Source organism: Taudactylus pleione, unplaced genomic scaffold (genome assembly GCF_031769625.1).
Source record: "Taudactylus pleione unplaced genomic scaffold, aTauple2 ptg000113l, whole genome shotgun sequence".
Lineage (NCBI taxonomy): Eukaryota > Metazoa > Chordata > Amphibia > Anura > Myobatrachidae > Taudactylus > Taudactylus pleione.
The window spans coordinates 7,681,825-7,709,519 of NW_028284515.1; the positions used below are offsets into that span (position 1 = coordinate 7,681,825).

Genomic DNA, 27,695 nt, shown 5'->3' on the forward strand with positions numbered 1-27,695 from the left:
TGATGTCATGGGGCAGGAGGTGGAAGCTAAGTCCTCCATTAATGTTCCAGCCTTAGTTAGGGCGGTGCGGGCTATCCTACATGTTGAGGATGATGCGCCGGCTCCTAGGTCGAAGTTTCCTAATTTTAAAAAGGCCAAGGTGACCTCAACTGTGTTCCCCCTGTCTGATCAATTATCGGATCATATGGCGGCGGCCTGGCAATTACCTAGTAAGAGGTTCCATCCACAGAAGAGGTTGGCGGCGAACTATCCTTTTCCTGAAGCTCATTGCAGGAAATGGGAAACTCCGCCGGCGGTGGATTCCCACGTTACCCGCTTGATCAAAAGCGCGACGCTGCCATTGCCGTCTATCTCCTCTTTGAAGGATCCCACGGACAGGAAGGTGGAGACTTGTTTAAAGTCCATTTATTCTCTTTCCGGGGCAGTGGCTCGCCCGTCCATGGCTATCTCCTGGGTGGCTAAAGCCATTGAGGCATGGGCCAATGCCTTGGAGGATACCTTTCCTGATGAGGCTCCGGATATCCAGAGAGCGTTAGTGGGACAGATGCGGGATGCAGCTTCCTATATTGGGGAAGCGTCTTTGGATGCCAGCCTGCTCACTTCTAGGGTGTCGGCTGCAGCGGTGTCTGCTCGGCGCTCCCTGTGGCTGAGGTCCTGGAGGGCTGATGCAGATTCAAAAAAGGGTCTGGAGGCCTTGCCTTTTAATGGTGATTTACTATTTGGTCCGGATTTGGACAGAATAGTGGATACTTTGGCTAAGTCCAAGTCGGCTTTTCTCCCTTCGGCCTCTGCGCCGGCTAAAGTGAGGAGCTCTGCCTTTCGGTCCTTTCGGGTTCAGGGTAAGGCCAAGGGCCAGTCCTTCCCGAGACATTCGGCGACCAAGGCCGCACCCAAGCCCAAGAAGCAGGCATGGAGTGCTCGGCGCCCTTCTTCCAAGCAGGAGGATAAGCCTGCTGCCTGATGGGACGGGCCTCTCTCTGGGGGACCCCAGAGTTGGAGGCCGACTTCTCCAATTCGCCCAGTGTTGGCACAATACCACCACGGATGCCTGGGTTCGAGAAGTAGTCTCTCAGGGGTACGCCCTGTCTTTTCGGTTCAGGCCGCCCCACCAGTTTTTCTGTACGAGTCCTTCTCTGGACAAGACCAAAGCTGGTCAGATTCAGGTAGCTATAGAATCCTTGCTACAAGCAGGGGTCATTGTTCCCGTTCCGCAGTCTCAGCGCGGGACGGGGTACTATTCTACTCTGTTTCTGGTACAGAAACCCAATGGTTCTCATCGCCCTATCCTGAATTTGAAGTCTCTGAACAGATACCTCAGAGTTCCCAGGTTCAGGATGGAAACGTTACGTTCCATCATTCTGGCGATGGAACCCGGGGATTATATGGTCTCCCTCGATATCCAGGACGCCTATCTCCATGTGCCCATAGCACCGGCACATCAGCGGTATCTGAGGTTTGCTATCCTGAACCATCACTACCAATTTCGGGCGTTGCCTTTTGGCCTTTCCACGGCTCCGAGGGTGTTCACCAAGGTGATGGCGGTTATGGCTGCCCACCTTCGGGGTCAGGGTCTACGTCTGTTGCCGTACCTGGACGATCTTCTGCTGCTGGCGAGCTCCCCGGAGGTGCTTCTTCGACATCTCCACCTGACCATTGCTTGTCTTCAAGCACACGGGTGGTTGATAAACTGGAAGAAGTCCTCCCTGATTCCATCACAGCGGATGGCTCATTTGGGAGCCCTGCTGGATTCTCGTCAGCAGCGGATTTTCCTGACTCCAGAGAAGGTCTCCTCCCTGCAGCTGCGGATACACAGTTGCCTGAGCAGTTGCCGCCTGTCGGTCCATTCAGCTATGAGAGTTCTGGGGTCCATGGTGTCGACATTCGACATGGTGGAATTTGCCCAGTTCCATTCCCGGCCCCTGCAGGGGCTGATTCTATCGGAATGGAACGGGTTACCTCACCGGATCCGCTCTCAGATGCTGGTGTTGTCCGCGGAGGTTCGGCAGTCTTTGGCTTGGTGGCTTCAGACGGCGCATCTGGTCGAGGGGCGCCCCTTTTGGATCCCGGACTGGGTCCTACTCACGACGGATGCCAGTCTTCGGGGTTGGGGGGCAGTGACCGGCTCATTATCGCTTCAGGGTCGTTGGTCCGCGGAAGAAGCACTTCTCCCCATCAACATCCTGGAACTGCGGGCTGTGTACAGGGCCCTGCAGTCGTCCGGCCCCGCTCTTCACGGAAGGGCGGTTCAGGTGCAGTCCGACAACGCCACCACGGTGGCGTACATCAACCACCAAGGGGGAACTCGCAGTCGGGCAGCAATGTCGGAGGTGTCTCGCATTCTTGCTTGGGCGGAGTGTCACGTTCCAGCGATCTCGGCAGTCTTCATTCCCGGAGTCCTCAATTGGGAGGCGGACTTCCTCAGCCGTCACGATGTGCATCCCGGGGAATGGTCGCTTCACCCAGAGGTGTTTCAGCTACTCGTGGACAGGTGGGGGCTGCCGGAGCTGGACTTGATGGCCTCCCGTCACAATCACAAGTTGCCCGTTTACGGGTCAAGGACAAGAGACGCAGGCGCCTGTCTGGTAGACGCTCTGTCGGTGAAATGGACGTTTCACCTGGCGTATCTGTTTCCTCCGATATCCTTACTTCCTCGGGTTCTGCGGAAATTCAAGCAGGACGGCGGCACGCTCGTGCTGGTGGCTCCGGCGTGGCCCAGACGTCCTTGGTACTCCGATCTGAGGTGCCTCTCCATCGACGCTCCGTACCTTCTTCCTCAGCGTCGGGACCTGTTGTCTCAGGGGCCCTGCCTTTACCCGGATCTGGGTCGGCTGTCTTTGACGGCGTGGCTCTTGAGACAGCCGTCTTGAGGTCTAGGGGTTTCTCCAGTTCAGTGATTGGTACCATGCTTAGGGCACGCAAGCCTGCTTCCGCGCGGATTTACCACAGGGTGTGGCGCACTTATTTTCAGTGGTGTGAATCCAGAAACTATGATCCGCAGGTGTTCCGGGTTTCCAGAATCTTGGAATTTCTTCAATCGGGTTTGGACCTCGGCTTACGCCTGGCCTCTCTGAAGGTTCATGTGTCTGCTTTGTCCGTGTGGTTTCAGCAACGGATTGCTACACTGCCAGATGTTTACACCTTTTTCCAAGGTGTTCTCAGGATCCAGCCTCCCTTCGTGCCTCCGGTGGCTCCGTGGGACTTGACGGTGGTACTGAGGGTCTTGCAGGGTCCTCCTTTTGAGCCGCTTGAGTCGGTGGAGCTCAAGTGGCTGACGTTTAAGACCATTTTTCTCCTGGCAATTGCTTCTGCCAGGAGGGTTTCAGAATTGGGGGCGCTTTCCTGTCGCCCTCCTTTTCTGATTTTTCACCAGGACAGGGCAGTGCTCCGCACGCGTCCTGAGTTTTTGCCCAAAGTGGTTTCAAAGTTCCACATTAATCAGGAACTTGTTGTGCCAGCTTTTCAGTCACCTGATCTTTCTGCTGGTGAGGCTTCCTTGGATGTGGTCCGGGCACTTAGAATCTATGTGGACCGGACTGCTTCGGTTAGGAAGTCGGATTCTTTGTTTGTCCTCTTCGGTTTTCACAAGAGGGGTTGGCCTGCCAACAAGCAAACGTTAGCCCGTTGGCTTCGTTCAGTTATTTGTGAGGCTTATGCGCAGGAGGGTTTACCTGTGCCAGCCTCTGTTAAGGCTCATTCCACTCGTTCTGTGGGTCCCTCTTGGGCTGCTAGACGTGGCGCCTCCGCTGTTCAGCTGTGTAAGGCGGCTACTTGGTCTTCAATTCAGACGTTTTTGAGGTTTTATGCGTTTGACACCTTCGCCTCTCAGGATGCATCCTTTGGGCGCCGGGTACTCCTTTCAGCACAGGAGCGTCCCCGCCCTTAGTTGAACTGCTTTGGGACATCCCCAAGGTCAACCCTGTGGACCCCCTATGGACCCTGAAGTAGAAAACAAGAGATATGGTAAGAACTTACCTTTGTTATCTCTGTTTCTACGAAGTCCATAGGGTCCACAGGGCGCCCGCCCTGACGCACCTGGCTTCAAATGGGCTGTGTGGCTGGTCACCGGTTTTCCGTCTCCCATTTCTGTGAGTATGGTTTCTTGTGTGTTCCAGTCTTCCTTCTCTCTGTTTAGTCTCCTCCTCCGGCCTTAGCTGCTTACCAACTGAGGTGCCTGTGGCCGGGGCGGGGTATAGAGGAGGACGGACCCAAGTGCATCCTGGGAGCAGCAAAGCTTTAACTGCGTGGTGCCCGTGGATCCAGATCCAGCTATACCCCCAAGGTCAACCCTGTGGACCCTATGGACTTCGTAGAAACAGAGATAACAAAGGTAAGTTCTTACCATATCTCTTGTTTTTCTGATGGAGAATATGCACCTGGCATGGGGCAGGTGCTAGTTTCAATGCTGCATCCCACTTTAACATATCATATCGCATGTAGATACACCGGCGGTCGCACACAGAATATAGGCATCCCGCATATTATCTGTTTGTAGGTCCTATTGCGGATCTATCATTGCGAATATGCAAGCAAAGGGTATCAATTCTGTTAGCAATGCAGGTCCTGGGATCAATGGTATCCACTTTCGACATGGTGCGCTATGCTCAGTTCCATTCCAGGCCTATTCAAAGATTGATTCTCTCCAGGTGCAATGGACTGCATCATCTGATAAGGTCTCAGGGGATTCTTCTCACTCCAGAGGTTCGTCACTCTCTCCTGTGATGGCTGAGAAAGAATCATCTAAACAAAGGGCACCCGTTCTGGATTCCAAATGGGTGCTTCTCACCACGGATGCCAGCCTTTGCGGAAGGGGTTCAGTGACAGGTTGTCACACCTTTCAGGGAAGATGGACAAATCAAAAAAGTAATCTGCCAGTAAACATTCTGGAACTGCGAGCAGTATACAGAGCTCTGGTCATGGCACAGGTCCAGATCCAGTCCAACAATGCGACTAGAGTGGCCTACCTCAATCATCAGCGAGGGACAGGAAGTTATGCAGCCATGAAGGAAGTAACAAAACTTCTGATTTGGGCAGAACATCATCTTCCGGCCATCTCTGCAATATTCATACCGGGAGAACTCAATTGGGAAGCAGACTTCCTAAGTCGCCAGGACATGCGTGCCGGAGAGTGGTCTCTCCATCTGGGAGTGTTTCAGCTCCTGGTAAACAAATGGGATCTACCAGAGAGAGATCTCATTGCATCATGCCACAACCACAAGGTCCCCAGGTCCGGGTCCAGAGACCGATTAGCAGCCTTCGCACTGGCAATAAGATGGGACTTCAAGCTGGCACATCTCTTTCCTCCAATTTCTCTACTTCCAAGAGTTCTCAGAAAATTCAAGCACGAAGGCGGAACAGTAATACTGGTGGCTTCGGCTTGGCCCAGACATCATTGGGTCACCGACATATAGAATCTGTCCATACAGTCCATTTCCTCTTCCTCTATGGCAGTATCTACTAACGCAGGGTACCTGCCAACATCTGGACTTGCCTCGCCTGGCTTTAACGTTGCGGCTCTTGAATCTTCGAAGATCGAAAGGTTTTTCCAGTTCTTTAATTCAAATGATTAGGGCATGGAAACCTGCCCTCATCTATTACAGAGTTTGGTTTTCTTTAGGTCAATGGTGTTCCTGTAGGAATTATGATCATAAGATATTCAGGATTTCCAGGGTACTGGCTTTTCTTCAGGCAGGATTAGACAAGGTCTACGTCTAGCCACTTTGAGAGTGCAGGTTTCTGCACTGTCATCTGGTATTGAAGCAATCTTCTTCTGGAACCAGACTGTCAGAATTTTTTTCCAAGGAGTTATGCGAGTTCAGCCTCCTTTTTGTTCCACTGGTAGCACCGTGGGATTTGTCTTTTTTTGGTTCTTAAGGGACTACAAACTTCCCCGTTTGAACCTTTGGACTCTGTGGATTTGAAATGGTTAACCGCAAAGACACTTTTTCTTCTTGCTGTTTGTTTAGCTCGCAGAGTCTCTGATTAGTCAGCGCTCTCTTGTCGCTCCCCATTTTTGGTTTATCACCAGGATAAAGCTGTTCTTCGTACAAGTTTGGGTTAACTTCCTAAGGTAGTGTCCCATTTTCATGTGAAGAAATTGTTGTTCCAGCTTTTCAAGCTCCAGACCTTTCTGTAGGTGAAGCCCCTGTATGAAGTTTGTGCTCTCCGTATTTATGTGGAGCGTACAAACTGTTAGAAAATCAGATGCTCTTTTTGTATTATATGGTTTTCACAAACGAGAATGGCCAGCTAATAAGCAGACTCTGGCGAGATGGCTACGCATGGCTGTCTCTCAGGTGTACACACAGGCTGATCTCCCTGTCCCAAGCACGGTGACAGCACATTCTTCTTTGGTCTGTAGGGCCATCTTGGGCAATTAGCCGTGGTGCCTCTGCTGAACATTTGTGCAAGGCGGCCACGTGGTCTTTGGACGACGCGTTCTCCTCCTTTCTGCTCAGGAGCATCCCCAACTCTAGGGGAACTGCTTTAGGATATCCCCATGGTATCGCTGTGGATCCCTATGGACCCTGAAGAAGAAATAGTTATGGTAGACTTGCCTAGATAACTTTTTTTTTTTTTTTTCCAAGGTCCACGGGGCTCCCACCCTGATGCACCTGGCTTGATTGGGTTATATTCTTTCGGTCACAGATTCCCTCATCTAATGTAAGTGTGTTTCTGGTGTAACATTGTTCTCCTTCTCATCTTTTACTTCTCCTGCCTTGAGGCTTGTTAACTAAACTCAAGTCCTATGGCTAGGGGCGGGGTATATATATGGGGAAGGACCCGGAGCATTCTGGGAGCAGAAGCTTTAACTGTTTGCTGCCTGGTCTTCCAACCATAATATCCCCATGGTATTCCTATGGACCTCGAAGAAAAGGAGTTATCTAGGCAAGTCTACCATAACTCTAATTTTTGTGAAAACTCAGCCCACATATTTCAGGTGGCCATGCAAGGGCTGATTCAGCCATTTGGCCCAAGTGCCAGAATTGGTTACCAATTTGGATACACATGTAGCTAACCAACTAAATAAAAACCTATGGGCATTCAGATTGGGCAAGAGCTCTTATTGCGTTCAGCAGATGACCGGATTGATGGGCACACCTGAAAAGGCGCAATTTAATTTCAATCTAAATATTTTAGTTAAGTCAAGTTGCCGTTACTGCTACATGTATGACCGTGTTATGGTGCATACACACGGTCAGATTTTTCCTTCAGATATGAACGATAACTATTTAAAAATCGTTCAGTCGTTAATATCTGAAGGAAAATCGTTCATATCTGACATGCCTGAACGATGGACGATCAACGATACGCATTCCCGATGGTCAGATAACGATTTCTGACATCTGATGTGTTTGCAGTCAAACTTGGACGATTCCATTCATTTTAATGCAGTCAAAAATCGTTCAATCGTTCATCTGACAAGTCTGACAAATCTGACCGTGTGTATGCACCATTAGTCTAAATGTAATATTTTTTTTTTTTCCTCCTTCTTTAATGCACTTTCTGTTATACATTTTCACTTTATAAAGAAAACACTGGGTACTCCGATACCTCATCATGGCCGCTCACAGGCATTGCAAAACTGATTTTAAATAAAATTTCCACCAAAATGAATTGATGTAAGACATTGTAATGTAAAATGCTAATACTTCTGGGCATTGTAATTTTCATGCAGATTTGTTGATAGAGAGCATTTTGTTAACTAAAATTTCCTTATTTTGTTTATTGCGATTCAACATAATCCGCTTGGGTAGAGTGAAGATTCCTGCTACAAAATGTATTATGACTTGAGAGAAGTAAATTAATCTCCAGTAAGTAGACAAGATAAATGGTTTAAATAAAAACAAACTGGGAAACCCACATCCTTTCTAGTTGGGTACCAGAATAAAAGAACCCCAGGTATAGATAAACAATATTACCTTGTTAAGTATGCAGGTTCTCCTATTTCTACCAGTTTATGTAACTGATGCATTGAATGAAAAATTAAAACAAGATCATGTAGTCTTTTGAGTGAATGGAAGTTGTATGGTTCGGAGCCCTAGATTCATAGCCAGAATATTTATTGCAGTTGTGGTGTTTTTAAAAAAAAAAAATTTTACATTTTGACCTGAAGTCTCTGTCTTGCTGCCGCAGCCCGTACCAGCGAGGAGACTGTATCATTTCGGCGTGAACGCAGCACATTTAGGCGCCAGGCCGTACGGCGCCGGCACAATGCAGGGAGCAATCCCACCCCTCCCGCATCGCTCATCGGATCACCCCTCAGGTACGGTATTACAAGCTCCACTGTACTGCATGTCGCAGTCTTACAACCACTTTCCCTGAGCTTCTACTTCCACCTTTACCCTATCTCTGTTACCCTAATACTTTGAACCCTAATACCTTTCTCTGTTGACTGTCTCTGCATGACACTGAGCATGTGAGCTGCATGAGTCTGTTGTAATACAGCTGTTCAATACTGATAAAGGAAGTTTAAATCCCCTTTTAAGATTTGTAAATGTAATTCCCATACAATTCCCCACATGTTTATAGTTGTGTGTATACTTTATTATGCTAAATGACATGAATTTATTTGGTCATCTGGGCTAAGCATTTGTAAATATATGAAGCACTTATTTACGCAGCTTTAGAATACAAATATATTGTTTTCTACATGGAAATACTTTTTAAAAAGATTAAGGCTATGTACACATCAGAACGTGTTTGCCAGCCGACGGCCGACATTGCAGTCGCCCGTAGACCCTGAACAATATTGCGCGGTATATAGTTCAGTGACCACTTCCAGAAGCATGGGGTCGTACACAATATCTTCTGATCTGCCGCGCAGCACAACCGATCAGAAGATGTCTTTTTACGAACCTCGGGAGCGCGCAATCATGCGTACACTATGTGTGATCCACACGATATGTCATTCCAATTTGCCTTTACTCTAGTGTGTACCCAGCCTCAGTCTTTAGCCTCTGATTCATCCAGTGTGTAGAATTAGATTGTGTGCAAAACTGAGTTGGTGTTCGTATTCGTATCTAGTATTGCATACTTTGCAGTTTTGCCATTGTAAAATTATTCCTGTTGTGGCAAAATATTAAGCGGACCCCCACACATTCTCTCTGCAATGTGATAAAGTTGCTGCCTTCTATGGTCCGGAAACAGAATTTGTGCAGCATATCCTAAATATTTATTATAAGGCTTTATTTGGTCTGAGTGTGTGTTTTTGTGTGTGTGTGAAATAGATCATTTTTATCCATGCTGCTTGGTCCTAAAGGGGAAATTTTAATTAAGGTAAAATGCTAAACTAATATTGCAACAAAATAATACACCTACAGCTCAAGCACTTAACATATATTTTAAAAAGAAATAAAAAATAAAAATGGAAAAAGCAGTTCACCGGACAAACCTATGCACAGTATTTTATTTTTTATACACTATACAATGAGATACCTTTTTAAATTATCCTTTTGTAAAAAAAAACATTTGACTCCATCCACCTATTGTTCCAGGGCAGATTAATGGGATTTAATTCAACGCAAATTGAATAGCGCCGAGAGGGAGCTCTCGGAGCTATTCAATTCAGAGTGCTGCTAAGCCCGACTAAGAATTTCTTCTTGCATCCTTCCTTGGGTGCAGGCTACAGGCGCGATGCTGTTTTCTGCCCTTAGTGCCAGTGAAACAACATTGCGCCAGGCAGTTCAGACGGAGAATTCTGGTTCTGGAGATTAAACACCATGTTTAAGGCGCGAGGGGCAGGAGAATGGGCAATCTACGACAAAACAGCGTGCTGAATTGAATAGGTCCGGGAGCTCTTTCCCGGCGCTATTTAATTCGTGTTGAATTGAATCGAGCCCATTGCGTGTAAGGAAGTTGTCCTGCTGAACTGGATTCACCATCTCCCTGTATGGTGGGAAACACAGTAATGTCTGATATGTCAAGTTGCACCCTTTAAAATTAACAAGTACCAAATAGAATTTAATGTCATGCACTTCACAATGCGTAAGACTTTCTGTATGGAAATGTATTGAGTCATACCATGATTAGAACTTGATAGAAAATGTATTGTTGACACAGATAACTTTTTGTTTTCACAACCTGTAGCGGTGTTAGGCTGATTGTGCCATTCTCACCTTACCATTCTTTTAACTTTTCCAAAGGGAAACTACATGAAGCCTCTCATAGCTACGACTGTAAGCTACAGTGACCACGCAAGTAGTTTTATCAATCAGCAATGTGGTTATATGCTAACTTATTCTCAATCTGCAACCACCTTAATCACTGTTAAACAATAGTTAACACCCTCCCAGCCACAGAATGTACTTTTTCAGAAATAAATTATTTTACAATACAATTAGTGTTTGTAGTGGTTAGATGTAGTACTCTGCCACCATCTGTTGTGGTTAGTGCTGCTCTTATGTCCAAAATCATTCATTGGTCACCTTTGTGAATTCTTTTACACTGTATTTGTGCTGTCCACTGCTTACCCCATTGCCTTCTGTGGCTCACTTAAGTCAGGCATCTGCATTTAGGACTCTCGCTAGAAAAAGGGTGGTATACAGAAACCAGCCAGGGATTGATTAAGGAATAGTTAAGATATGCAGCTTTGAACCTCATTAGAAATGTCCGCCATATTTAATAGAGGACTACTACTTTTTTCAGGCGGCCATATAATGTTTTTGTATTAAAGTGATCATTTCTCTCCGTCTGTGTCTCTCTCCCTCTCTGTGTCTCTCTCCCTCTCTGTGTCTCTCTCCCTCTCTGTGTCTCTCTCCCTCTCTGTGTCTCTCTCCCTCTCTGTGTCTCTCTCCCTCTCTGTGTCTCTCTCCCTCTCTGTGTCTCTCTCCCTCTCTGTGTCTCTCTCCCTCTCTGTGTCTCTCTCCCTCTCTGTGTCTCTCTCCCTCTCTGTGTCTCTCTCCCTCTCTGTGTCTCTCTCCCTCCCTCTCTGTGTCTCTCTCTTTCCTACCCCCCCCCCCCCCCCCTGTCAGTATATGCACATGCAGTAATCAAAATAATGAATTAGTTTGGATTCATTCACACCCATGCACTGGGAAAATGGGTAGAAACGCATGAAAACTAGTTCTAGTAACACATTTTAGCTTAATATGCTTTCCTTGCAGTGATGTACATGACCAATAGTTTGTGACACGTTACTTTTTAAATGTGGTGTTAAAATTTTAGAGCACATTTGATTGCAACAGCACTATTGACTGTTTGGCCTGTTCTAAAGAGATTTTTATGCGTTTAGCCTGTGTAGCACGAAAAAAACAAATGTAGATCAGTTTCAGCAATTCCTAATAGTTTGACTTTGTCTTAAGCAAATGTGCAGTTAGGGAGTTTTCACATAGATCTTGATTCATTGCCCCCTTTAATGTCTTCCCAATACCTGTTTTTTTGTAGCCTTCAAGATGGTCATCAAGGCCAGCAGCCATCAACCCAGGTCAAAGTCCAGTCCCGCCCCCCTTCCCAGGCTGCAGTGCTCAGCGCTAGCGCCTCCTTGCTGGTGAGAAATGGGAGTGTCCACTTAGAAGCATCACATGACAATGCATCTGCCGTAGGCAATAGCAGTTTGCACGATGAACTTGGTATGCAGGCCTTATGTAACCTTGGTGACATGGAAGTTTTAATGCAGCACATTTTGGGTAATGATGCAGTTCACTTCTATTTTTATTTCAGAACCGTGTTAATGTGGAGATGTTCTAGCTAATAACGTTTTTATTGTCCCTTTTTTTTTTTTTCCCCTGTTCATTGTTTGTTTTATTTATTTTAATATTTGTTTTTATTTAATTATCTCTCTCCTGACAGCTTCCAGGACGTAATTCCATCACTGCTAACATATACATATTTTTGGTTATCTATATGTGATTGGTGCTCAGACATAAATTTCAGTAATTAGATGTGTGGGTTTTTTTACCAACTGAATGAGAATTCTGCTTTTTATTTATAGGATTTCTGTCAATTATCACCTGTATATATTAGACCTTAGTATAAATGAAAATAAGTGTATACATGTTTTAGCTTTCTATTATTTTAGAGTGCTTTTCAGTTATATGGTTTGGAATATTTAAGCTTTTTACGCTGAAACCAAACCTGTTTTATAATGCAACTTTATATGTCCTATAATGAGTGAGGTTATATCCAGAAGTGCAATGGCTAATTGTAACATACATTCTAGTTGTATGTATGTAAATGTTTGCATATACATGTATCTATGTATGTGTGTATGTATATTAGTGTGTTTCGTACATGCTTACATACACACTTTTAAATTTTTGCTTTTTTTAAATGAGCACTTTCTTGCTTTTTCTTTGTATATAATGTGACAGTTGTCCTACGGCTGTTCTTAAGGTTTCATTTTATTTTTTGCCTTGCTAACTATGTTGGTGCCATATAAATTGTATTGCTTTCCTTGTATATTTCATTTTAATACTGACTTGTTACTTTATATGGTAAGGTTTACTGTAAAATCAAACTTAAAGGGCCTATCCATTAGCAGATCTTTCTGAAAGACCAAAGATTTATCTTTTGAAAATTCCTGGGGCTGCTGTGACAGATATCTGTGATGTACATGACCGATTTTTTCAAACGACGAACGATATTGCATGACATCATTCAGGGAGTGGATTTTATTTTTTTGTTTCTATTCATTTTCATTAAAAAAATCATTTGTTCGTTTACCGCGACAGATATTTCTAATATCTGTCAGCGATAAATGATTGACCAACATGTCGGAGAGACAAAAGACCAATTTTGTCGGCCGCGGGAGTGCGCATTTTTATCGTTGAGTGCCTATCCATTAGCAGATAAATTGAACGATAAATCGTTCAAATTTATCTGCTACTGGATAGGCCCCTTTTAGTTTTTTTTTTTTTTATGCATCACTTGCATGAATTTACACAACTGGGAAGCCAGTTTGATGAATAAGTAAAGTATATATGTCAATGTGTGTACTGCTCTGTTCACACAGAACCTTTAAATAGGCATGCTAACCAATATGTCCTTTTAGCATCTGATCTGTTATTTTATCGATTAATATTTCAGTGGGAAAGTTCAAGCTGTCACTTTATTTGGCAATAAAATAACTGGTAATTATTGTAAAACACAAAAACGCTCTTCGGATTATCCTGTCACGCCTTGTTCCTATGCTATCCATACATTTCTGTATAGCAAAGTTCCAAATACACTTTTTTTTTTTTTGTTTTCCCACCGTACAAATAAAAATAAACAAAGGGGGTGATTCAATTAAACATAGTGACCGCTATGTGCTATTCCACAATGGCACATTGCAGCAAGCAACATATCTATTTAATGCTAATATGTGCGCAGCTGAGCACCGCTGTGATGTTTGTGGGTACGTCCTGCTGATTTGAATTGGCTTCAATGCTCGCAAAAGGTCTTCATTCTTAGCCACATGTTGGCGTGCACATGTTGCGTTGTAGAGGCGGTCATGTGATGGTCAGTGCCAACATTCACGGAAATGCTGCTTATGAGTTCACTATTTCCTAATGAAACATTTACATTCTTATGATTGTTAGCTCATTCCTCAGAATGGCTGTATTTATTATGTGAACGTGATTATAATGATATATTGATGAGTTTCCAGTGATGAGATTGAACCCATATTGCACTGCTCTTTTGTTTTTCTTTCCAGCTTTAGCGTTACCTGCCAGTCCTCTACTGATATTTTGTCTTGTCATATTTTCTTTTCTTACAATAAGCTGAAAGTTTATGAATTGTTGTTTTTTGTTTTTTTTTGTTGTTTATATGCTCTTGTAGTTTTTCATTTTTTTTTTCCTCTTCTACTAATGAGTGTTTAGCGTTCATAATGTTACTGAAGGTTCCCACACGTCCAACGTCATTCTTCACGATACCGCCCTATTAAATGAGATCATTACATTATTGCTACGTGTGTAGTGCATAAAAAGCTTAAATATAAAATATTTGATTGCTCAGTTATTGGACATTGTTGTAACTGCCGACTGAGAGATCATAAATTGAATGAATATGCTTATTGTTTATCATACTTGTATTGTTTTTGTATAAACCATTCAATTAATTATTTTTTTTTTTTTTTCAAATAATCTATTTAAAGTTCTTAGAATAATTGTATGTGTGAGAACCTTAATAGTTTTATCTTTAAATGCTAACATCTAGTGAAAAACTTGCAAACAGACAAGGTTTGATGACCAAATAACCTGTATAATGTAGTTGTGCGAGATCATTTAACCAGCTTCGTGCACTTTTTTGTTTTTTTGTTTTGTTTCTCCACCCCCTCCAGGTAAATTCACCCCATCTCTCTATGAAACTGGTGGCTGTGATATGTCACTAGTAAACTTTGAGCCTGCTGCACGGAGAACATCCAATAACCTCTGGTTGGTGTTGCCATCTCTGCCTTGTACATTTTCATTACACCCATTAAAATAATTCATTAAAAGTACAATTGTTGAATTTAATTAACTTTATTTATTTTTTTTATTGGAAAGTGTAGTTTATTTCCCCTTGGAACTAATTAGAATTGCGTTGTAGCAGTAATCACTTTTCCAAGTCTCTAAAGTGGAATATAGTACTCTGTGGTGCAATTCCATAAATGTTTTGTTATTCAATAAGGACCATTAGTATTGCAAACCATAGGTATGTTCCAGGTGTACATTATACTTGCATTCTTATTCTTTGTGCTGTGAGCTAGAATAATCCTAAACTTTTTTATAGTAGGACCAATCAAGATCATTACCCCAATCATCTGAATTGATTCTACCACCTGTACTATCTTCCATGATGACTTTGATCATGTCTCGCTTGCATGCTCAAGAGTTTAACTCTGGAGTAATTCTGATTTGCTGCCAGACTGTGTATCATTAATGGCTGTGACACTTCTACCACACCGGTTGCATCCCTTATTTAAGTCTGGAGCATTACGGGATATGTACAGCAGGTCTGAGTCCAGGAAAAAAAGGCAAAACAGAATGGCCTAAAATTGTGACAGTTAGGTGCCATATGCACAGGGTGGTCTTCTTCCCCTTTTCAGAGCCGTCTATAGCTTGACACCAAATTTGGTAGGGAGACTACTTAGGACATTGGAAGCAGGATTCTGCTGAAAAGTTGCCGATAGGGGGAATATGGTGCTGTACAATGTGAAAACAGCATGAAAATGGATAGACAAATGTTTTGTGGCTGTGTTATCATTAATGGAACACAAAGATAATCGTTCAATACGGTTTAGTCTTGCTGTTCATTTGAATGTACATTTTCATGCTCTTTTCACATTGGTGACTTTATGAAATAAATTTATTATTTTCACATAATTCGGCTTCCCGTGTCTTAGTCTCCACCGATTAGATCAAGCTACAGACAGCTCTGAATATGGAAAGTATAATTATGGTCACACTGAATATAAATCGTCATTTTGATTTCCCGGCCTATTGCTTGGTCAGACCATCGCTTTGGCCTGCACGGTCATACCTTCTAAAGAGGAAGCATTCATCAAAACTAGGATGAATAATTTTTTCAGTCTTGGTATTTGTAAGCTCCTAATATATGCAAGCACATGGAACGTGTGCTACAAATGAGCTCTTTATAATCACGGATCATTGTCTTTTCTAAATGTTTTTTCCATGTTAAAACATGCGCAAAACATACATGATTGTATAGCAACACCTTTCTGTACATGTAATATTCCACACTTTGCAGGGGGTCCTGTTTTGTCCAAGTACTAGTCATGTCAGTTGACTGGATGTGATTTCCATTAAATTGAATTATCACATGGTACATCAAAATACCTTTAGGGCTTGTGTTCTCCAGTGTCTGCAATATATAAATCGGAAGCCAATTGCCATTGTTGCAATCACAGCATGGTAAATGTGGCTTGAAAAGAATTAGAAAAATAATTTTTACTGTTTTTGAGAAATGGATCATCATCAATCTATACTGATTTTCTAAGCCAATAAATGACAATGAATGCAATTAACTAGAAAAGAGGTACAAATTGGGAGAAACACGATGAGTACTGACAATCATTTCCTCATGTGAATTAGTGTTGACTGCATTTAGCCTATTTCAAGCTATATACAGGAGTGATTTCAATAAACATACCTGGGCTGCGAGCTTGTAAATAGTGATGAATATACTGTTTTTGTTAAATTTATATTTTTGCTTTAAAACAAAGCTGTCCTAATCAACATTAGATTTAAATGGGCTGCTGTGTTTTTTTTTTTGTTACAGCGACACAGATTCCCATGTATCAAGTTCTACCTCAGTACGATTCTACCCACATGATCTAGTAAGATTCTTTCATTCCCTTTTTATCTGATTCAAAGCTATTTAACTGTTCATAAACATGATAAAGTAATATATATTTAGATTTGCAATGAGGTTTTATGAGTATGGATGAGCAGCTGAGAGAGAGAAAGTAACCCAACAACTTCATTTTCCAACTTTCATTCATCTTCAGATTGCTGCAAAAAGTTTTTTTTGTTTATTTTTATTTGTTTTACTGAATAACTTTTTTTTTTTTTTTTCTATTTCTCCTTCCTTTACTTCTGATTGTAGTTTGTGCATAATGTGTCTCCGTCTGATTCTCTGGTAGCTCTCTCTCCCCCAGATCCGATTAAACAGGCTGCTGACCATAGATACAGACTTGTTAGAGCAGCAAGATATTGACTTAAGCCCTGACCTGCAGGACCAGATGCAGCCCCAGGAGCAGGCATCCCACAAAGTGAAACACTACTACCGCTTCTGGATTCTACCCAAGCTCTGGGTTGGCATCAACTTTGACAGGCTGACACTCTTGGCCTTGTTCGACAGGTAAGGAGAACAAACATCCTATGTGTTAATTCTTATTGGTTTTAAATTTTATAGTCCTGTTTATTACATAGTTATGTAGTCCTTGAGGGCCAGCATTAGTAGCGTGCTTCCCAGAAACAACATGAGTATTATAATAAACTTTATAGAAGGCCTTATGTGCAAATCCATTTTAGAATCTCCTACTAGTGACTTTAGAAAATGGGTTCTGCACCCCTTGTAAGCTTAACACTTCTCTATGAGATTTCGGAATCTGTTTGCACGCGCCACGAGATGACACAACACTTGTGTGTACGAGCATGTATGCTGACATTAAAAGCAATTGGTGCCAATGTTTCATTGGTTTAAATGCTTTGTACTAAAAATTGCTTGTAATCAGCAGTGGCTCCTGCCCTCTTACCTGAGGGGGGGCTGCCGCTGGCTGGTCCGGCCTGCGCAATAGAGCAGGCAGTGTCGCTATGCGTGTGCATAACACTGGCTTCTGGGGGCTGCATTGACTGCAGCCCAGAGAAGCTGTGTAGGGCCGGAAGGCAGAGCAGCTGATCGCAGCCCGGACTGGCAAATCCCAGGGGGAGGAGACACCTCCCCCTGGGGATGCCTGTCCTGTGCTTGACTGGCAGGTGGTGCTTCCAAAGGGAAGCCACTGCTAGTCAGTGTAGCCAGTGCAGTCACAGACTTGACTAGCTCACTGAAGTGGCTGATTTTTCTGGGGTAGCTACAGCCCCTAGGTAAAATCCGCCACTGCTTGTAATGTTTGTTTCTTCAGGTTCCATAGGGATCCACAGGGATAACATGGGGATAATGTGGTTGGAGTGATCCAGGCACCAAACCGTTAAAGCTTTCAGCTCCCAGGAGCCATCTTGGGTGTCAGGTAATAAAGCAGTTTGTGGATCGTATGGCTACTCCCACACTGCCTCCTTGTATGGGGTACCCACAGCATGCTATGTTTGCACCTCCTATACATCCTTCCTGGATGGATGCTTATGCCCACTCGGGTCAGTCAGCTTTTGCGAGCGGACTGGTAGTCACTAAGGAGCCTAAACGGAAGTTTGATTTTTATCTGGTCTACTCAGCATATGGATTCAGACGCATCGTACGGGTTCTTCTATGGGGTCTAGCTCAGCAGAGGAGGACCATCCTTCTACAGTGGATGTTCCTTCTTTGGTGAGGGCGGTCAAATCAATCCTAGATATACAGGATGATGAACCAGCTCCTAGTAAGAAGGCTCCAGTGTTTAAACACCAGAAGGTGGTAAATGCTGAGTTTCGTAGATCCAAGCTGCTCACTGAACTTATGGAAGAGGCATGAGATAACCCGGATAAACTGTTTTATACTACTAAAAATTTGCACTGTTGTATACTTTCCTAGCTTCTGAATGTACGCAGTGGGAAATCCCTCCTACTGTGGATGCTCATGTGACACACACTTAGTCAGGAATGCTACGTTGCCTATTACGTCAGCATCTTCTTTTAAGGAACCTGCAGATGGGAAAATTAAAGCATGTCTTAAGGCAATAATTTCATCATCTGGAGCTGTTACAGCTATGGCTGGGGTTTGGGTAGCCAAAGCGATTGAAGAATGGATGGGGGCATTTGAGGATTCTCTAACAGATGTTACCAGCTGCAATAAATGCGGGACTCTTAGCTTCTAAAGCATCAGCAGCCTAAGTGGTGGCTCGTAGGGTCCTTTTGGTTAAGGTCCTGGATAGCTGATACAGGGTCAAAGAAGACTCTGGAATCCTTACCTTTCTATGGAAATATCCTTTTTGTGGCAGAGTTAGATATTTAATACCTACTCTGGCAGCTTAGAAATCTGCAGGTCTGCTATCTACTGCTACATTAAAGTCTGCAGTTTTCTTTTTGGCCCCAGGGACGAGCAAAGGAACAGTCTTCTTCCAGGCAGTCTAGTTTTCGCAGGACAACCAGGCGACAAACTAAGAGGTCTGAGCCAGCCAGACATCCAGCTCCTGAGCTGGACGACAAACCTTCTGCCTAATGGGGCGAGTCTCCTTCTGGGGGATACCAGGGTGGGAGGCCGACTAGTTCAATTTGCAGATTACTGGCTTCAAATAACAGATGCCTCGGTCCTAGAAGTGGTCTCTCAGGGGTATGTCCTCACGGTCAGGAGGCATACTCCCCAGACGTTTTGTACAAATCCCCCATCAGATGCAATCAAGGCCTTGGCTCTTCTGGAGGCCATTTACTCCCTGCTGCAGGCCATTTACTCCCTGCTGCAGATGATCCCAGTTCCTGTGTTTCAGCAAGGAAGGGGTTATTATTCCAATCTATTTTTGGTTCAGAAACCGAATGGGTCTCATCGCCCTACTTCAAATCTAAAAACACTCAACAATTTTATCCTTGTACCCAAGTTCCGTATGGAAACTCTTCGGCCAATTATTTTGGCAATGGAGCCTGGGGATTTTATGGTTTCCCTGGACATTCAGGATGCGTATCTGCATTTGCCTATTACGCCATCCCACCAACAATTTCAACGGTTTGCTGTCCTGCAACAACATTACCAATTTCAGGCACTAACCTTTTGGTCTATCAACGGCCCCTCGGGTCTTTACCAAAATAATGGCGGTTATGACTGCCTGCCTCATGGGATCAGAGTACTACCATATCTGGATGACGACCTGATATTGACAGTCTCCAGCTGTTTTACAGCGCCATCTGAAAAATTGACCATTGCCTGCCTACAGAAGCACGGCTGGATTATCAATTTTAAGAAATCCTTTGTCCAACACAGCAGATGGTACATCTGGGGGCATTTCTGGATTCTCAGGCACAAAGGGTATTTCTGCCAGAGGACAAGATTGTGGCCCTATGATTGTGAATACGCAAGCGATGGGTATCCAGTCTATCAGCGATGCAGGTCCTGGAGTCGATGGTATCCACCTTCGACATGGTGGGATATGCTCAGTTCCATTCCAGGCCCCTGCAAAAATTGATTCTCTCCAGGTGGAACGGACAGTATCATCTAATAAGGTCCTCTCCCCTCCTCCCCCCACCCAAAAGGATCATCTGAACAAAGATTGCCCATTCTGGATTCCAAATCCGGTGCTTGTCGCCGCGGACGCCAGTCTTCACGGGTGGTATGCAGTGACAGTTCATCACACCTTTCAGGAAAGATGGACATATCAGGAAAGTCATCTGCCCATAAACATTCTGGAGCTTCGGGCGGTAGACGAAGCACTCGGGGCAGGCCGGTCTAGATCCAGTCCGACAACACGACCACAGTAGCCTAGCTCAATCATCAGGGAGGCATGCAAAGTCATGACGGAAGTGACAAACATTCTGATTTGGCCAGAACGTCGTCTTCCGGTGATCTCTGCAGTATTCGTCCCGGGAGTTCTCAATTAGGTAGCAAACTTCCTAAGTCGCCAGGAAATACACGCCGTAGAGTGGTCTCTCCACTCAGGGGGTTTTCAACTCCTGGTGTACAAATGGAGTCTACCAGACATAGACCTCATGGCATCATGTCACAACCACAAGATTCCCAGGAACGGGTCCAGGAAAAGATATCCCTCAGCAGCCTTCGTGGACACACTAGCAGTAAGATGGGACTGCAAGCTGGCATATATATCTTTTCTCAGATTTCCCTCCTCCCAAGGGTTCTCAGGAAATTCAAGAAGGAAGGTGGAACAGTAATACTAGTGGCTCCTGCTTGGCCCAGGTGTCATTGGTTCACCGACATACAGAATCTGTCCATACAGTCCGTATCCTCTTCCTCTATGGCCGGATCTTTTCGCGCAGGGTCCCTGCCTGCATCCAGAATTACCTTGCTTGTCTTTGACGGTGTGCCTTTTGAGTCTTCCATCTTAAGAGCTAAGGGTTTCTTCAGCTCTGTGATTCAAACGATGCTTAGGGTACAAAAGCCTTCCTCTGCCCGCATCTATTACAGAGTTTGGCATCTTTTGGTCAGTGGTGTTCCCAAAGAAAATATGACGCTAAGGTGTTTAGGGTTTCCCAGGTACTGGCTTTTCTCCAGGCTGGATTGGACCTTGGTCTCCACCTGGCCACTTTTGAGAATATAAGTTTCTGCACTGTCTGTCTGGTTCCAGAGAAAGATTGCTTCTTTACCAGATGTTAGAATTATTTTTCAGGGGGTTCTCCGAGTTCAGCATCCTTTTGTCCCACCGGTAGCACCGTGGGATTTGTCTTTGGTTCTCAAGCTCCCACATTTGAACCTTTGGACTGTGTCTTCGCTATTAACCATTTCAAATTTACACTCTTTCTGTAGGTGAAGCCTCCCTGGATGTAGTTCGTGCTCTCCATCTATGCGGAGTGTACAAACACTTTTAGAAAATCAGATATTCTATTTGTGTTTTATATGGTTTTTCACAAACTAGGATGGCCAGCTAACAAACACTCTGGCTAGATGGTTACATATGACTACACAGGCTGATCTCCCTGATCATGGTGTTTAGTCGTGGTGCCTCTGTTGAGCAGTTGTGCAATGCAACCACATGGTCTTCTGTTCACACTTTTCTCAGGTTCTACACCTTTGATACTTTTGCTTCTCGGGAGGCTTCTTTTGGGCGACTAATTCTCCTTTCTGCTCAGGAGTGCCCCCACCCTTAGGGGGAACTGCTCACTGATTCATTCATCTTGTATGAGTGTTTCTGGTGTATATAATTGTTCTTCCTTCTCCTCTTTCCTTCTCCTGTCTTGGGCTTGTTTAAAAAAATTAATGCCTGGGGCGGGGTATATGTGGAGGAGGACCAGAGGCCTCCTGGGAGCTGAAAGCTTTAACTGTTTGGTGCCTGGATAACTCCAACCACATTATCCCCATTGTATCCCTGTGGACCTCCAAGAAAGTGAACAATGGTAAGTCTACCATAACTCTCATTTTTTTTTTTAAATGTTTGTTGGGATGAGGCTTAATACACAGTACATTGGTTTAGACATTGTAATGTGTTTAACGCTGTTAATTTATTTCAGAAATAGAGAGATCCTAGAAAATGTGCTTTCAATCATACTTGCAATTCTGGTTGCCTTTCTGGGCTCCGTTCTTCTCACAGAAGGATTCTTTAAAGATATCTGGGTCTTCCAGTTTTGTCTTGTTATCGCCAGCTGTCAGTACTCTCTCCTTAAGGTAAGTGGTGGGTTTTTTTTTTCCCACTTTCCGGTTACCAGTTGTGTGTTTCTGGCATCTGGGCATGCTTCAGTTCCATTCTTGCAAGTGTTTACAGGATCACACTTGCTACCTGATTTGGCCCAAATTTTTGCAAATATTTCTATTTAATTTCTCATGGATGATATGCCCATTATTCAACATGTATTAAAGATTTTCTGTAGGGATCAGTTATGTCTATAATAACATTTTGAAGTGTTTTGTGCAATATACACAGCTGGGGCTTGGGCAATAAGCCTTTAAAGTGTCACTTTATGATAATTTTTTTACATGCCAGTGAATAACTTTTAGAATGATTTCATCACTGTAGTGATGAAACAATTCTTTCATGATCATTGTTATACTTGGTGTAACACCGGTTAGTCAGCAGAATGGAGTAAGAAATAATGAATATCCAAGTGTTCTCTCTTCTGCTTTTTGCAACCAATCAAGTTTCCTATTTCCCTAGTGATTTTTTTTTATGCCGCCTTCATAGCATTTGTTTAAATATTAGTCCTCACTGCTTAAATCACCCATACTAACTTTCTCTAACCGTTACATAGTATATATGGAAAAAGACACTGGGCCATAATCAAGTTCAACTCTTCATAAAATTCACTAAATCAATTTGAACTGAGTCGAGCCCCTTGTCTGTGTGGAAATCTAATGAGGGTTTATATTCCTGCATATTTACATCCTGGCTTAAGATCAGTTGATTTTTCAGCCATATACTGTAGCACAACAGCTCTACTATTGAACAGATTGTCCTAAAAATCATGTAATGTATGTTGCTGTGTACATTTTTTCTTATGAATGTAATGTTCAGTATTTTGTACTTCTAACTTGGATGTGTGCGTGCATCTGTCACTGCGTTTAGTGTTAAATAACTTCAACTCTTTTTGTGTTTCAGAGTGTTCAACCTGACTCTTCTTCCCCTAGACATGTAAGTATCTGTGCTATGAAGCATTTAAACTTGTGTTAATGAGTCTGAGGGCCGGATTCAGTTAGTCATGGTAACCGTGGTCTGAGTTGTCAGCAGGTGATATTTAAATACAGCTCCTGATCAGCTCGCAGGCAGCATTTAATGCGGGTCAGAAACCTCCATTCGAACCCTGGAATCAGTGGATGTCAAATGGCTCACTGTGAAGACTTTCTTCTGGCTATAGCGTCTGCCCGTAGGGTATCGGATTTAGGGGCGCTTTCATGTCGCTCCATTTTAATATTTTATCAGGACAGGGCTGTTCTTCGAACACACCCAGGCTTCTTTCTCAAGGTAATTTCTCGCTTCGACCTCAATTAGGAAATTGTGGTTCTGGCCTTTAATTCACCAGACCTTTCAGCAGGTGAGGCCTCTTTGGATGTGTTCTGTGCTCTAAAGCTCTACATGGACCGTACTACTTCCATCAGGAAATCGGACTCACTCTTTGTCCTATATGGATTCCATAAGAAGGGATGGCCAGCTAACAAAAAGACTCTGCCAAGATTGGTTTGCATGACTATCTCACAGGCTTACACGGAGACTGACCTTCCTGTGCCGACTAGAATCTCTCTACGTGCTCTGTGGGTCCCTCATGGGCAGCCCGGTGTGGCGCCTTAGCTGAACATCTATGCAAGGTGGCCACCTTGTCTTCTGGCCACACCTTTCTTAGGTTGTATGCCTTTGATAAATTTGCCTCTCAGGAAGCTTTCTTCGGGTGTTTGGTTCTCCTATCAGCTCAGGAGCATTCCCGCCCTTGAACAACTGCTTTGGGACATCCCCAATGTCTCCCTGTGGAGCCCTATGATTCCTCAGTGTACCAGTCTTCCTTCTCTCCTGTCCTGCTCCTGCCTTGGACTTGTTAACAAAACTGAAGTGCCCTCAGGCTGTGGGGCAGGTTATAGGGGGAAGGACCGGAGCATCCTGGGATTGAAAAGCTTTGCTGTTGGTGTCCGGTCCTCCAGATCCCACCTACACCCCAATGTCTCCCTATGGACCTTGAAGAAGAAATCCAGAGTAAGTGCCCTTTATCTCTGGTGCCTCCGACGTGTTAACCCATAGCTCCCCGTACTTATCCTGGAAAATATTGGTAAACGTACGTTCGCTGCAATTTTACTGTGCGAGTAAAAGGGGTTGTAATTGAATAGCCTTGGTTGTAAAAGCCTACCGCCCTATTCCTCGCACGATAAATTACCGTGCCTAATTAAATCCGCCCCTGAATGTTTTGGTAAAGTGGTGTGTTTAGCAATATTTTTCAGTGTGTATTTTCTATGAAGAGAATAGTGTATGTAACAAACTTTTTATTGCAGGGCCATAACCGTATCATAGCCTATAGTCGGCCTGTTTACTTCTGTGCCTGTTGTGGCCTTATTTGGTTACTAGACTATGGAAGCAAAAACCTGTCTGCCACCAAATACAAATTATATGGAATGGCCTTCACCAATCCTCTGCTTCTCATCTCAGCCAGGGACTTAATCATTGGTATGTATAGCTTTTTAATAAGTACAATTCCTTGTTATAGCCTCCATCACAATACTTATCGAACTCTATATGCCTTACTAATGTTATATGGACTGTTCAAGAAGGGGAAAAGTGTAGTTGTGCTAAAGGATGGTTGATGAGCAAATAAGTGTCTTTGTAACCAGGAAAACTGTTAGTCATTAGTTATTGGCAGGATAACACAGAGCCAGGGGCATTCAACATGCAGCCCTCCAGCTGCTGGTGAACTAAATATCTCAGCATGCCCTGCCACAGTTTTAGCATGCCCTAATTACAAAACTGTGAAAGGACAGGTGGGGAAGTGTAGTTCCACAGAAGCTGGAGGGAGCCGCATGTTGAATAACCCTGACATAGAGGATTCCAATCTACAGCAAAACCAGTGTTTCAGAAGAAAATCTGCCTCAGAACCAGAAACCGTAAAATATCATCTCCCTGAGGGGGGGAGATGTACTAAGCCTTGGAGAGTGATAAAGTGGAGAGAGAGAGTACCAGCTAGTCAGCTCCTAACTGCTATGTTACAGGCTTGTGTTTGAAAAATGGCAGGAGCTGATTGGTTGGTAGCTTATCTCCATCACTTTATCACTTTCCAAGACTTAGTACACCAGCCCTGTGACAGTGTGTACATCTAAAGGCTCATACACAGTAGACTATATGCTCCATGATGATATCGTCTAGTGTTTGGCCTTGAACTCCTGGGCAAACTATTTCAGCATACACACTGAACGCTATCATTCAGAGACGTCATGCTGCCACATCCCCGAACTTGCACACCGCCAATCTGACAATATAGTATAATTCTGCAAGTTCAGGCGATGGAAGATATTGTTAATGATCCGTGGGAGTGCGCATCGTTAACGATATTGTGCATACACACTGGACGATCTTGAACGATCTAGTTATCGTCCTTATCGTTCACTTTATCTTCTAGTGTGTATGCCTCTTAGGAGCACTTACCGTATATACTCGAGTATAAGCCGAGTTTTTCAGCACTTTTTTTGTGCTGAAAAAGCACCCCCTCGGCTTATACTCGAGTCATGCCCGCATGGTACGCAGCTGAGTAGCGTACCATGCGGGCCGCGGTGCAGACTGGTTCTCTGTGACACAGCTGCACCGCGGAGTTCGGTCAGCACTACACACTGCCAAACACACAGCCACCGGAGCCGGTAGCGGTGTGTTTGTTGTAATCAGCAGCCGATGAGAGTCTGTCAGACTCATCGGCTGCTGCTGCTCCCACTGCGGGAGCCATCTTCCGGCTCCCGCAGTGGGTAATGGGAGAGACGTCGTCATGACGTCTCTCTCATAATGCAAAGCGGCCGGAGGAGCCAGGAGCGGGGTTTCAGGTAAGTGGTTTATTTTTTTTATATTACATCTCTCTCTACTGGGGGGGCTACTACTGGGGGCAGTACCAGGGGGGGATTAATACTGGGGGCACTACCAGGGGGGGATATTGCTACTGGGGCCACTACCAGGGGGGGATATTGCTACTGGGGGCACTACCAGGGGGGGATATTGCTACTGGGGGCACTACCAGGGGGGGATATTGCTACTGGGGGCACTACCAGGGGGGGATATTGCTACTGGGGGCACTACCAGGGGGGGATATTGCTACTGGGGGCACTACCAGGGGGGGATATTGCTACTGGGGGCACTACCAGGGGGGGATATTGCTACTGGGGGCACTACCAGGGGGGGATATTGCTACTGGGGGCACTACCGGGGGGGGATATTGCTACTGGGGGCACTACCAGGGGGGGGGGATTGCTACTGGGGGCACTACCAGGGGGGGGGGATTAATACTGGGGGCACTACCAGGGGGGGGGGATCAATACTGGGGGCACTACCATAGGGGGAATATTACTACTGGGGGCACTGCCAGGGCAGGGATTACTACCAGTAGCTGCTGCATTTCCCACCCTAGGCTTATACTCGAGTATATACGGTATATGCTAGATGTATGTGAAATAAACGTCACAAGAAGAGGGGCATTGGAAGGCTTTGCATCAATCCTTCATTGTGCAGTGTGAGAATCTATCCTATGGGTACTAATAAGAAGAAACCAAATCCACTATTGTGTACTCTAGTGAGATTGTTGAAAATTACTATAAGAGCTACTCTTACATAGAGGAGGAGAGAGCCTTAATTTTCAAGTAGTGATTACATTAAATAGTCAGTAACAATTTGGTTATGTGCTCAGTCAGGATACCCAAATTAGCTTTCTATTTGGAGATCCATGGTTCAAAGAAACAATGATAAAATAATGATGCAATTCTTACAGCATATACAAACTGTAATGGAGAATGCCCTTCTGATATCACAAATGTCAAATCACATTGAAGATTCCAAGAGTGTACAATCCTCATGTCACCACAGCCACCACTTCTATGCGTTTCACAAGTACGGATGTGCCCACATTTATCTATTCTCCATGCACTACAAGTCACGTTAAACATATCACGTGAGTGCCCTGTGACTCTGTAGTGCCGAGCGTCTTTTCGTGCGACACTTCACCTTCAAATGCGTCTTTTTTGCACAGCAAAGCGAATGGGATGCACAAACTTCTGGTTAAAATGATATGCAGCATGCCTATACTGTATGTTGTGTGCAACTGCATGTATACCTGCATGCAAAATGCTACGTTGGTGTCAGCGCGCTGTGACACAGTAATGTAGCATTTAGCATGCAGATACACCCGCAGTTACACGCAGAATATAGGCATGCCACATATCATTTTAAGCATAAGAAGCTGCTTGTGTGTCCCACTCTCATCACTCTGCAAATAAGACACATTTGAAGGCAAAAAGTCACACAAAAAGACTACCGGGTCTCGCAACGGCATAGCTCGACTAGAAGGGCTGTTTAATGCGCAAGGAGGCTAGATGTATGTGGACACATCTGTAACGACATCCATAGGAAAGTGGTATTGCTGAAAACTGGTCATAGTCTTATACTGTCTGATTGGAGTCATTTTAATATTTTTGATGCATTTTTTCATATAAAAAATTCATGGATTTTGTCTAAAATTTTAAAAACTAAAATACATTTGACCTTTTCTAAAACTGAATACATATTTAGCTTTACATCAAAATGAAGCTACAAAGAAGTAATACATGGCTGAAATCAATTTTTTATCTCTGCCATTTAATGAACCTTGGTTCCTGTTTGGGAGTGACATATGAGTCAGAGTACTGACATACAGCCTTATTGATTAATATCTCAGGCCGGAGCTCAGTGTTGGACTGGGAAATGAAGGGTCCACCAGGTGGATGCAGTGATAGGCGGCCATGCTTAGGGTGTGGCCAGCCTCCAGAGGGGATGTGGCCAGCTT

The 27,695-nt window shown here is 44.3% G+C and overlaps 1 protein-coding gene across 6 annotated transcripts in view; it reads left to right on the forward strand.

The window, feature by feature from the left end:
• The window catches only part of PCNX1 (pecanex 1), a 127,252-nt gene that overhangs the window by 57,829 nt on the left and 41,728 nt on the right, over window positions 1-27,695 (forward strand). For 2 of the 6 annotated variants that reach the window (XM_088471221.1, XM_088471224.1), the window contains 8 exons: window positions 8,134-8,263; window positions 11,383-11,624; window positions 14,261-14,354; window positions 16,201-16,258; window positions 16,565-16,782; window positions 21,723-21,876; window positions 22,805-22,837; window positions 24,181-24,352. In XM_088471221.1, coding sequence (XP_088327347.1) covers window positions 8,134-8,263; window positions 11,383-11,624; window positions 14,261-14,354; window positions 16,201-16,258; window positions 16,565-16,782; window positions 21,723-21,876; window positions 22,805-22,837; window positions 24,181-24,352 — 1,101 coding nt within the window. The remainder of the gene's footprint in view (window positions 1-8,133; window positions 8,264-11,382; window positions 11,625-14,260; window positions 14,355-16,200; window positions 16,259-16,564; window positions 16,783-21,722; window positions 21,877-22,804; window positions 22,838-24,180; window positions 24,353-27,695) is intronic. The other 4 variants (XM_088471222.1, XM_088471223.1, XM_088471225.1 and 1 more) reach the window with 4 other exon arrangements.